Source organism: Psammomys obesus, unplaced genomic scaffold, assembly GCF_907164565.1.
Source record: "Psammomys obesus unplaced genomic scaffold, mPsaObe1.curated_primary_1811, whole genome shotgun sequence".
Taxonomy (NCBI): domain Eukaryota; kingdom Metazoa; phylum Chordata; class Mammalia; order Rodentia; family Muridae; genus Psammomys; species Psammomys obesus.
The window spans coordinates 466,336-478,152 of NW_026596443.1; the positions used below are offsets into that span (position 1 = coordinate 466,336).

General features: G+C 51.9%; 1 protein-coding gene across 3 annotated transcripts in view; it reads right to left on the reverse strand.

Annotated features, from left to right (window-relative positions):
* Positions 1–5,141: 5,141 nt before the first annotated feature.
* Positions 5,142–11,817, reverse strand: part of Cdk18 (cyclin dependent kinase 18) — a 25,325-nt gene continuing 18,649 nt past the window's right edge. Inside the window, exons 5-16 of one of the 3 annotated variants that reach the window (XM_055598126.1) lie at positions 11,428–11,484; positions 10,556–10,670; positions 10,305–10,336; positions 9,966–10,028; positions 9,243–9,366; positions 8,965–9,085; positions 8,321–8,418; positions 8,056–8,161; positions 7,906–7,948; positions 7,290–7,380; positions 6,920–6,997; positions 5,142–6,384 (exon numbers count right to left, since the gene is read on the reverse strand). In XM_055598126.1, the coding sequence (XP_055454101.1) occupies positions 6,350–6,384; positions 6,920–6,997; positions 7,290–7,380; positions 7,906–7,948; positions 8,056–8,161; positions 8,321–8,418; positions 8,965–9,085; positions 9,243–9,366; positions 9,966–10,028; positions 10,305–10,336; positions 10,556–10,670; positions 11,428–11,484 (963 nt within the window). In that variant the 3' untranslated portion in view covers positions 5,142–6,349. Of the gene's footprint in view, positions 6,385–6,919; positions 6,998–7,289; positions 7,381–7,905; positions 7,965–8,055; positions 8,162–8,320; positions 8,419–8,964; positions 9,086–9,242; positions 9,367–9,965; positions 10,029–10,304; positions 10,400–10,555; positions 10,671–11,427; positions 11,485–11,817 lie in introns of those variants that run through there. The other 2 variants (XM_055598124.1, XM_055598127.1) reach the window with 2 other exon arrangements.

Here is an 11,817-nt window from a genome sequence, read left to right on the forward strand (position 1 = left end):
TATCCAGGCCAGGAAGTTATAAAAGAGTGACTAATGGGCACCTCCTCATCCCCTAAAGACTGAAACCTCATGAGAAGAGGCAAAAACCACAGCCTGAAACTACAAGCAATGGAGCTCTTGAGAGTAGGCAGGACCAAATGGACCCCACGCCATGTGGCACTGCCTGGCAGGTAACCGGGAGGTGTGATAGAGAATACGGGCACTACGGACACACTAGGGGAGGAGGAGGTGCTGGATGCTACATTTCCAGTCCAGCAGGGAGCAGGGACAGGTATTCTCTTGGCTGTGCAGCCAATACCCACTAGGTCATATGCTGACATCATCAGGAAGGTGCTGAAAGGATCTATACTTGACATTTGAGGTTTCTTGGGATCTGAGGTGGGATGAATAGAGAGTTACAGCTATTGGCTACTTCCTTGGGGAAGGCTCTGGGTTGGGCTATTTATTTGTTTAGTTAGTTATTTTAGAGACAAGGTCTATGTTGTCCGGTCTAGCTGAATTTTGCCTCTGCATTGTCAAGTAGCTGGCACTATAACCTCTGCCACTCCACCCATCTGGGTTACATTACTGTTGTGATGGTTAGTGTTATCATCTTGTCACTTGCTAGAACAGCAGTTTTTAAACTGTAGGTTTTGACCCCTTTGGGGGGTGGGTCTAACCACCTTTCCACAGGGGTCGCCTAAGACCATTGGAAAACACAGATATTACATCATGATTCATAACACTTGCAAAACTACTGTTCTGAAGTCGCAATGAAAATAAATTTATGGTTGGAGATCACCACAACATGAGGTGTTAGAGGGTTGAAGTGTTAGGAAGGTTGAGAGCCACTGCTCTGGAGTCACCTGGGAGGAGACAAACCTCCAGGCAGACTTTCAAGGGATTATTTAGCCTCTAGGCATACCTGTGATTACCTGAGGTGTGAGGACCCATCCTAAAAGAGAGTTTGGGTGCTGGACTGTATAGTCAGGAGAAAGCAAGCTGAGCATAAGCATTCATCGTCAGCTTCATGACTGGGTGGGTTGTGACTAGCCTGCTCCAGGCTTCTGCTGTGCTGGACTGGTTCTTGAGCTGTGAGCAGAAACAAAATCCATTCCTCATTGATGTTCCTTTGGCAGGGTACTTTAAACAAGTTAATTATTACTATTGTGTGGGTGAGGAGTGTGGGTGTGCTTGAGTGTATCTTACCACTGCAATGAGAATAGAAACTAAGACAGAAAACTGATATAGAGAAGTGTGCTCACTGCTGTGCTGAGCCTGACTGTGCGGTTCTTACGCCTTTGGAACTGTTTGTGGGAGGAATATGGAACCATCTGAAAGTTTGGGCTAAAAAAGCTCTTGCTTGGAGGAAGTAGAGCTTGTGGGTCATTCTTGTAGGAGCATGGAAGACAAGAGTGCCACAGAAACACTGGCAGTGGAGGGCCCAGCTCATGAGGTTTCTGAGAGGGACAGAGGCTGCAGCAGGAGCTGGACTGATAATCATGTGATATTTGATCCAGAATCTGGTTTCATTCTACCTATTTCCCAGGAACTTGAATGAAATTGAATTTAAAAAATAATGGATCAATTTGTTTAACAGAGAAACTCTCAAGACAGGAGAACTCTTGGGCTGGGGCTGGGAAATTGGCTGTAATTGTTAGAGGTCAGCATCACTGAAGAGCAACTTCTGTACTGCAATGGGACAGCAAAAAAGGTGTCCTGAAGGCAACCCTGCCTCCCCCCAACCTCCAATCAGAGGTTACATCCTGAGCTGATAGTTGTATTGTCCACGTGGTATCCTCCCTTAGTATTCCTAGCTCCCCTAACTCCATCAGAGACCTCTGGCCACTCTAGCATGACAGCCCCTGAACTCCTATCTCCTGATGTTGCTTTAGGTCATCTTGTTGAACTTCTGGCCTCTGTGTCCAGCTGGGCAAAGCTTGTTTCCCTGTTAGCTCACTGCTGTATAAAGCCAAGCACACTGCCTGGCACACAGTGCCTGGCAAAAGTCTGTTTGAAGAAAGGCTACTTTGGCCTTGCCTGTAGGTCTGAGCTTTCAGAAGAAAGGAGGATTGTCTTGTACCTGTCCTGGTACCCAGCACAGGGCTAGGCATGGAGGCTGTGAGCAATGCTTTTGCTGCTGATTTGCTTTACACAGAGAGAGCTAAAATGGGGTTGTGCAGTCTCAAATTGGAAGCAAATGTCCAAAGAAAGGTGAAGAAAAATGGAGCATAAGCAGCCAACCTGCTTCAAAGAAGGAAGAAGGGGCAGGTGGGGGGGGGCGGTTCTAGTTCTAATGCTGACCCTCAAGATCTAGTTACACCTATCCTTGTTTTGTAAACCAGCCAAAGACATACCTGATTTGTTGATTAAAGGCTATACCTGGGCAGGGCAGAGTGGGGGTAGGCATGTCTAAGGTTCCCAGGCTTTGGGTTCAAGAGACTTATGGGAGAGAGACAGATGGGAAGAGAAGAGGGAGGAAGCCATGATGGGTTAGTGTGGAGAAAAAAAACATGTGGCCTGAGAGGAAGGACTCCAATAATGGTGTGAAAAGGCCCAGATGAAGAATATAAGCAAGTACTATGGGATTATAGATGAGAAGGAGTAAGGCGGATGGCATTGGATGGGAGCTGGGAGATGGATGGTGAGGTTATTGAGACAGCATAGGTGAAGTATCTGCCTGGCCCAAGCTAAATAAGGCAATTATAAACTCCAACAGGTGTCTGTGTCTTATTATTTGTGATAGCAGGCTAAATAATACTGGCACAATAATTATAGGACTAATAAAATAATAATAAACTTTATTTAGCCCAACACTCATTTTAATTTTCTACAACAGGAATGTCTCACAACAGTGCTGACAGCTGACTGGCCAAAAGGCTCAAGAGGAGTGAAGGGTGGTTTGCCAGGCCTAAGCCCTGACCTCCAGCTCCAGACTTCAGGGCCAGGTGCAGGAGCGCCTGTATCTTCTAGAACCTCCCTGTGATTGTGGTTATGAAGACATGAAGAAGGGTGTCTGAGTCTGTGAGGAGGAATCAGGCCCAAGAAGCTTCTGGCTTAGAAGGCTGATGGGGCCTGAAGATGGATTCTATGGGAGAGGTCCAGGGTACCTGGAGGAATGGGACAAGGGAGAGCTAACCCTAGGTCCAATCAGTGAGCGTGTGGGCCCTGCACTGCAGCCATCAACAGGGACCTTCTGGCTAGCAGCTGTAAGTGGGCATGGGGGAGGGAAGGTCAGATGGGGCTCTGGGCATTCCTGACCCAACACGGAGGACAGTAAATGTGATGCCAGAGGGGACAATGACTCAGCAGGGACTCCAGCAGAAAGGCTTCTGTTTAGGAAAGTTGCAAATCATCAGGAAATGACTTCTGGGTACCCAGGAAACAGAGTTCCAGGGCCTGGGCTGGCCTGTGACTCGAGCTTGGTCCCTAGGGCACTAGCAGTGCCTGGCATCTCATAGCTTGTCACTCAGCCCTGCCTCGCTCCCATATCCAGCTCTCCTGTCAAGAGCCACCATCTCTCCTGAGCTGACCTAAGCCTATTCTGTCCTGCTGAGTGTAGATGGTCCCCCTCCCCAGAGCTTTCTAGTGTGAAGGTTCCCTGACCCAGACATTTCTCCCTGTATCTCCACAACCAGAGCCACAGCACAAGGACAGCTGCACAGGAAGGTTCTGGAAGATGCAGGGGCATTTGCACACAGTAGGCCCACACAGTGTGACAAATGTTGACCTCTACGGTGCTGCTCCAGGAAGCTGCATCTACGCTGGCCCTTCCTTGTGCCTGCTTCCTGCATCCCAGGTCTGTTTACCTGTTCCTTGCTCTCTACCCTCTTCTCTTTAAGAATCAAGGAGGGTTGGATGACACACAGACCTAGGGCTCTGGAATTCTAGGAAGGTTTTTGTTGTTGATTTGTTTTTTCTTGTGCTGACGGTAGAACTCAGGGTTCACAGAACTTAAGGATTTTGTGCCATGGTAGGCAAGGCCTCTGCCACTAAGCCACGTCCTCAGACTTAGGTTTCTAATTTGTGATGTGACCTGAGGCCAGTTACTTCATCCCTGGAGACTCCATTGTTTACATATGTGATCAAAGAGAAAGAAGTTGTGGTGGAGATTGGCTGAGATGGGTCTGGGCATTGCAGGTGGGGAGAGGATAGAAGGCAGAAGGCAGAGGGAAGGCAGCTTAGTGTCCAGGCTTCATGTAGTCACTGGATCCCAGCCTGTGTGTTTCCTGGCCTTTCCCTTATAGGAAGTGGTAATTGTTACTTGAAAGGTTCTGCACTTTGATCACTGATAGGGACCAGTGTAGGAGATGGGACCAAGCCCTGGCCCACCCAACTTCCACGGCTTTGGTGAGGAAGCAGGAACCCCCTCAAGTACAAGGCTACAGAACAGGAAAGGCCAGGGGGCATTCCTTAGGGCTTGGCATTCTGCCTGGTCTTGGAAGAATTTTGAGCAATGAATTGGAAACCAGCTGGAGCCTCAGCATTCTAAGATCTGTGAGGCAGGAGGGAGGGCCAGGTATAAGGGAGGTGTTTGGGAGCGGCATGTGGTGGCTTCAAGAGCGACTTAGGTAAGCACCTGCCACTGCTCTGGTCTTGGCCATTTCAATACCAATCTATAACTCACTCTCTCTCTCACTCACACATATGCACACACAGAGGTGTATGTGGGAGTAGAGACAGAGAGAAAGAGAGAGAAATAGACCTGTCTCTGCTTCCTTAGTATTGGGATTAAAGGCATACATCACTATATCTTGCCCAGCTCTCTTTTTTATCTGTGTGTCCTCCCATCCCAAGAAGTCAAGGAACCATGTAGTCTTGGCAAAGCAGAGTGATCCATGGAAACCAGAGCCCATGCCCCTCCTCAGGACTCTCTGGGTTCTTCTCAGTGGTTCCACCTCACAGGCACAACCTGGGACAAGGGCAAGACACAGAACACCCATGACCCTTAGTGTGTCTTACCAGAGTTGATGTAGCCTCAAACGTAGCACAGAGGGTACCAGAATCCCCTCACCCCCAGCCCAGGGCATGTTCAGAGATGTGCAGACCAGTCTCTCTTTAATGGTTTGTATATATGTATAAGCAAGACATTTAGAGTCTTTGGCCCTCTATCTTTGGCATTGTTCTGTCAGTCACCTTTTCTGAATGAGACTGCTCACGGCTTTCTGTACAACATGAATTAAATATATTCTCTGTCTTTGCTCTGAGTCACAGGACATTCACAGTCAGTGGGGAAGGGGGTTAGGGAAAACCCAGGCTCTAAGGGGTTGGGATGGGCATGGGACCTGTGGAGAAAACATGGGCTTGACCTCCCCTTGGCCTTTGTCCTTCAAGTTCAGCCAAGTGTTGGGGAGACATGAGAGGAGTGCTGAGGAAAGGTGTCTTCTCCAGGGGATGCAGGATGGCGCTCTCAGTATCAGACCTGTTGCCATCACCTTTCTCCAGCTCAGGCTGTGATGCCAACACCCTTCCTCTCAGGAACCCCTCTGTAAAGGCTGGTGCCAGCGTCAAGTGGGTAGGGCTAAGAAGGAGGCGGGGGATGGGGGAAAGGCTGCAACAGACCTAAATACCCAAGGCCACCCTGGTACCAGTGTCAGGGTGACCTGGCATATCTGAGTGCCAGCCTCAGGACCCTGAGACAGGGCTGACTTATCAGCCCTCAGGGATGATAACACCCATAGGAGTGGCTTAGGGAAGAAGAACATAGGTGCTAGGTCAGAGCTCCAAGGACTACGTTCTACCACCTGCCAGTTTAAGGCAACCCTTTCCAAACTGGGGGATGGGCAGAGGGTAGCTGAGGTGGCAGGAGTACATCCTGCTGCATGGGCAGCATGCTGACTTTTTAGCTTTGGTTCAAGCCAGAGGGTACAAGGGCTTCTGGCAAGGAGGGGACCATAGCATGGTGGAGATGGTGACAAGATGGGATACTACTTTTCCTGATTCTCCAGGGATGCCAGGTAAGGTGCTGTATCCCTTGTTCTTAGAGGGGAAGAAGGTGAAGCAAACATCCAAGGGATAAGAAAGGGGTTGGTCAAGCTGATGAGCCATCCAGGACCCCCACATTCTCCTGCACTTCAGCTGGGAAAGGGTCCCAGGCCCCTCCTTACCCTTCCCTTCCTCTCAGGGAAGCAGCTCATGCCTCCATCCCACAAGGGTGACAAAGGGGTTGGTGTCCAGGTAGAGGCCATCACAGAGGTGTGGCAAGCAAGGAAAGGAAGCAACTGCTACCAACAGGGCTGCCAAGTGCTCCTCCAGACTAGCCACAGGCATTCATTTTTCAGCCCTCTGATGGCCACATAGGCCCCATACTTCCTGAATTTGTGTTCCTCGTGGCCTCTCATCCCTCGAGCTGAAGCAGGGTGGGCACGGCTCAGAAGATGCTCTGCCGCCGGCTCTTCCCTCGCCCTGGAGAACGGAGATGGGGAACAGGAAGGAATAGAGGGATAGGACACTTGTCCTTCACATTGTGATCCAATGAGCAAAAGCATGTCTTTGCATTCAGGTATCATCTCTGTTACTTGAGAACTGCGTGAAATTGTGACTTTACCTCTAGGAGCCTCAGTAGAGGACAGGTATAGTACCAACACCACAGGGTGTTTTAAAACTACTGAGACAATAGACGGGAATTACTGTCGGGTCCAAGGCTATTGGCTCTGCTGGAGACAAAATCATCTGGACTGTACAGGAGCTCAGGGTCTTTACAGAGACTACCTGAGGGATGGGACACACCCTTGCCAGGACTAACTGTAAAAGGCAGTGTTCGTCTGGGTGGGAGTAGGTGAGGGAGGACCCTCCCATAAGGTGTATGTGGGAGTGTTGACTCCCCATCCCAAGGGCAAACCACAGGCCCATCTCTTCCTCAGCAGAAAGTCCCTACTGGGGAAGGGGTAGTCTGCTTGGCTGCTTCTAGCAAAGGGTTTAGAGGGCATGTGGCCCTTACCTGGGTGCTGAAAGCCCAGGCCACGATAGCCTGGGTCCTTTTGGAGCTGGATCTCCTTCAGGGAGAAGATGGAGGCAGCTGGGCAGGAGAAGAGGGCCAGTGAGACTTAGGTGGTGTCACTCTGCTCCTGTACCCACCATCCCCACTTCCACTAAACCCCTAGAGGCGAGGCGCCCTCCAGTCAAGACTCATCCAGGAAGAACACACACACCTCAGACAGAATCCACCTCCTTAGCTCCAAATGAGAACTGTGAAGGGGAAGCCAAGTGTCCAAGACACCCCAGCAAGGCTGCAGCCTCTGCTATAGCTCCCACCTATACCCGCTTCCCTTTTCCTGCTTCTGGCCGGCGCTGATTCCTTGGACACCTACTGTCTTCGAGCTGGTGTACACGTTCTCCCAGAGACTGGAAGTAGGGGTGATTTAGGGCTGCCTCCGCCGACATGCGACTCTTGGATTCGTACTGAAAGGCACAGGGTAGGCTCTTGGGTCCTGCTGGAGAACGTTCTAGAAAATGGGACTCCTGTGCTAAGTTAGATGGCCAAGGTGGGAGAAGGCCCCATCTGACCCAAACCAGGCATTCTCAGGCCTTAGGATACCAGGGTTCAGATACCAGAGCTTCCTGGGAGACTGACTGCATCTTGGGATGAGTATACTTGAGAGGGCCATGGCAATCATCACTCGAATTATCAGTGCTATTAGCAGACAGCACCATTAGCTGCCCTTTATCCTGTGCTTGCTCCCACGTAGACACTGCACCACCCCCATAATCTTGGTGTACTCCAGTGTCATCTAAAAAATGAACTGATATTCACTATACAGCTGAGAAAACTGAGCCTTCCGTCCCCAGAAAATGCCCAACCAGGCCCTGGGTGCCAAGCACAGAGACTAGTGCCCCTCTTGGGCTTTGGAGTCGCAGGCAGTATCTGTGCTACCGGCCTGGCTTGTTTTAATTGTCGCTCCCTGGGTAGGATGGGAGGAAACTCACCAGGAGGAGGCTGGTCAGGAGGTTGATGCCTTCAGTATCCAACCTGCAAGGAGGAGGCGCTGGCACAGGCGCAGAAAGGGGCAGGCTAGGGACCCGAACCTCTGGGAGGGAGATCACAGTGGGGAGCGAGGGGTTCTGGCAAGGGAATACCTGGGAGCATGGCTGAGCAGCGGCTGTGGCAGGTATCGGGGGAAGTTGTAGGCTCGAAACTCGGAGATGGATGTCACCCCCGGCCATGACTCTTCTGTAGGAGTCCCTACAGAAGACACAGGCCGCGTAAGAAGTATGAATGAAGGGCTGAGGCAGATATGGAGTGTAGATGGTCCCAACCTGCCCAGGCTTCGGTGCTCCTGGTTGGACAGAGTTCTGGCGCCCCCTGACGGCGAGGTGGAGCGTACAGAAGAAAACTACTAACCCAGAAGCCGGAAGATGAGGTGTAACTCCTCCTTGACAGTAGAGCCTGGGAAGAGGGGCTTCCCGGTGGCCATTTCATAAAGGATGCAGCCCACGCCCCTGCGGAAGCAAGGGCGGTGGTGATTCCAGGGCGCATCCCCCACTACCTACCCCAAGGCTGCTATATGAGGAATCCAATGAGACGCTAACACAACCTGAGAGGTCACATCTGGGGCTTAAAGAGCTCCAGACTCCCACTCAGGACCCTCTTTGCGAGCTCTGGATCCTCTTAACTCTGCTAAGTAGGAAGAGATACTTACTCTCTCCGGGGAGCCTTGGGCTCAGCCAGACACTCATGCTGGCTTTAAAGTCGAGTTGGTTTTCATTTTACAGCAAATCATACATTTGTCAATTGTAACAAAAAAATAGTATGTCCCTTCGACGTGTTTTAGGGGAGGGGACTCATCTACCCTCTGGTAAGTCCCACTCCACCCCCGGGGAAGCGTTTCAGAAGTATAGCATCAGAGGCGCCATAAGTTCAGAGGGAGAATTTGCTAACACACGGCAGCAGGGGCCAGTGGAGCTGTGAGCAAGGCCAGGCTTTCCCTGGACAGTATACCGATATGGATGGACAACCTCTTTTACTCCTCTCTGCTGCACACTCACCACATGTCAATGGGGGTGGAGTACTCTGTGGATCCCAGCAGCACATCTGGAGGCCTGTACCAGAGGGTCACCACCTCATTGGAATAGGTCTTTGTAGGCACTGATTTGGCCCGGGCCAGGCCTAGGAACAGACATGTCACTGAACCTCTGCCAAAGGGTCCTGAAGGGTCAGGTGCTCAGCTTTCCTCTCCCCAGAATCCCTATGTCCTGATGAGGCTATGCACCCAAGGGTCAGAGCCACCTGCCAACCCTTCCCCTAACCCTGGCACCAGCCTCACCAAAGTCAGCCAGCTTCAGCTCGCCCCTTTCATTGATGAGCAGGTTCTGAGGCTTCAGGTCCCGGTGCAGAATCTTACGGCGGTGGCAGTAGGCCAGGCCCCGGAGCAGCTGGAACATGAAAATCTGGCGAAGAGAGCAGAAATGAGAAGCGTGGTGGGACTGGACCCCATGTGGGAGGCCCTGCGTCTCTGTCTCACGCTGGAGAGGAATGGGGGGAGGAAGTTTCTAGGAGGGCTGCCTGCTTCTGTTGCCCACCCTGCAGGCCACCTGGGACCTATACACCCCAGGGAACCATATATGGGGGCAGAGGCCAGGTATGGAGAGGGGAGGCCGTGAGTGCCAGGATGCTGGAGCAGTCTCTAGGTGTGACAAGTAAGGGTCCCATAGGAGGGAAGTATGTGCTTGGGTCTTAGTCACCAGAGCTGGTCATCTACCCTCCCGGCTTCTCGGAAGCCTCCCTTCACTCTGGCAGGTAACGTGCGCTTGATGTTCAGAGCTAGAGGAGGATCTGTACCCGTAGCTGGACAGAAGTGGACGGTTAAGTCTGTGTTCTTGGTTGGGGTTCTCAGAATGGCTTCTAGACTGGCAGAGTGGCCTCTCCCTCCTGCCTGCATTTGAAGCTCCAAGTAACCTCGGCAGCCAGTGCGCAAGAAGAGCATCCCGACACTGGGCTTTATGGCAGATGGCTGCCATGATGAGGTCCCTCCCCTATAGCCTCTCACCTTGACATTGTGCATGTTCATGAGGTTTCCACAGTGGTCTAGATACTGTTTCAGGTCACTGTCCTGGAACAGACAGACCAGTTCAGTCCTCTCCCTTGCCTGGCCAGTGGTCCAGACCCAGGCTGAAAGGAAGTCCTCTCCAGTCTGAGCCTGAGCCTGCTGGTGGCACAGGCCCTGGCTCTGAACCCTTGGCTCACTTCTGCATCAAAACTTAATTGGACAAACAAAGGCTGGAGTCCTTCCCTTGCCCCCCATCCCTCCCACTCCCTCCCTCCCCCTCTTCCCTACCCCACTTCACCCACCACAGGGGAAGAGGCTGCTAGCCCCAGTCCAGCTCACCAGGTACTCAAACACCAGGGTGAGGGATCGATCTGTGTGAATGAGGTCATGCAGGGTCACAATATTGGCATGTTTCAGGTCCTTCAGCAGAGACACTGGGGAGACAGGCCCACCTAGGTCCCCAGGCCCACCAATACCTCCTGCTATCCCTTCCTGGGGCCTCAAATGGCCCTCCACCCAGGCTCCCACCAGGTTCAGGTTGCTGAGGCCCCTTATCACAGATGCCCAGGGCGCAGACCCGGACACTATACCCTCTCGAATAGCAGTGCAGGGTGCTCCCTCTTCATGCTCCAGCCGGATCTCCTTCAGGGCCACAAGGTTCTCCGTCAGCTTGCTGCGCCCCTTGAAGACAGTGGCGTAGGTACCCTGGGACAGAGCAGGCCTGGTCAGCCCCAGAGCATCCTGCTCATCCTTTCCTCCCAGCCCCACCCTTTATGTTTCTGCTTGGGTTAGGATTCAAGCTGGGTGCCCTACTCCCTCTGTTCAAATTCTGTTTGCTCCAAAGTTGGCTTTCTCTTGAAGTATCCCTATCAACCCCCTAGCTTGAACAGGCTGCTCATTCCTCTCTTCCCATTCTGCTGCTCCTCTTAGATTATTTATAGCACAGCCTTGCTCTTAGGTCACGGTGATATGGCTCTTGAGAGATGGCATTCTTCCCCTTCACAAACCCACACCCACCCCAGGCCACAAAGCCTGGCACAGTGCTTGCAGAAGCACTTTAATATTGCTTGCTTTGTGCCAGGCACTAGGAACTACACACAAGCTTCCTCTGGTACCCCACAGTCCCCCCAACCATAGAATAGTTTTTCATCCTTTGACAGAGAATGAAACTAAAGAGAGGTCAATGGTCTGTGCTACGATCATGGAGCTAGCAAATGGAGGAATTAGGAATCAAATCTAGGACATAACTACTTGAAAAGAGGGGGAAGAAAAAACTAGACTCTGAGCAGAGACCTCTGTCCTCAAGGCCTGGTTCAAGATCAGGGAACTTAACAGCAGCTGCCAGAGGCTAGGCCAGGCTGCCTGGCAGGACAGTGTGACTCTTACGATTAGGAACCGTGACTGGCAGAACAGAGTCAAAACTACCCCACTTGCTGCCCAGAGAGCAACACTGGTCTCTTACCTCCCCCAGTTTGTCCAGCTTCACATATGTTTCCAGTTTCCCAAAGCCGATATCTGACTGGGAAGGAGACACGGGAGACTGTGAGATGCGAAGCCCAGGCAGAGCCTTCTAGTCCATGTTCCCTCCCGGTCTTTAGGAAATAAGACACCCCCAAAGAACAGAGAGGAACCAAGCCTATCAGCTCCATCGAGGAGCATCAGACCCTTCTTTTTCTCCTCTCCCTTCATCCTTGTAAGAGTTGAGGGTCCCCTGGAAACAGAGCTCCTTCCTCCATGAGTCGGAGATGAACATGCTGAGCTGCACTGCCCACCTCACTCCCTGCCTGCTGCCCACCTCACTGCCTGCCCACTGCCCACCTCACTGTACCCACCTCACTGCCTGCCTGCTGCC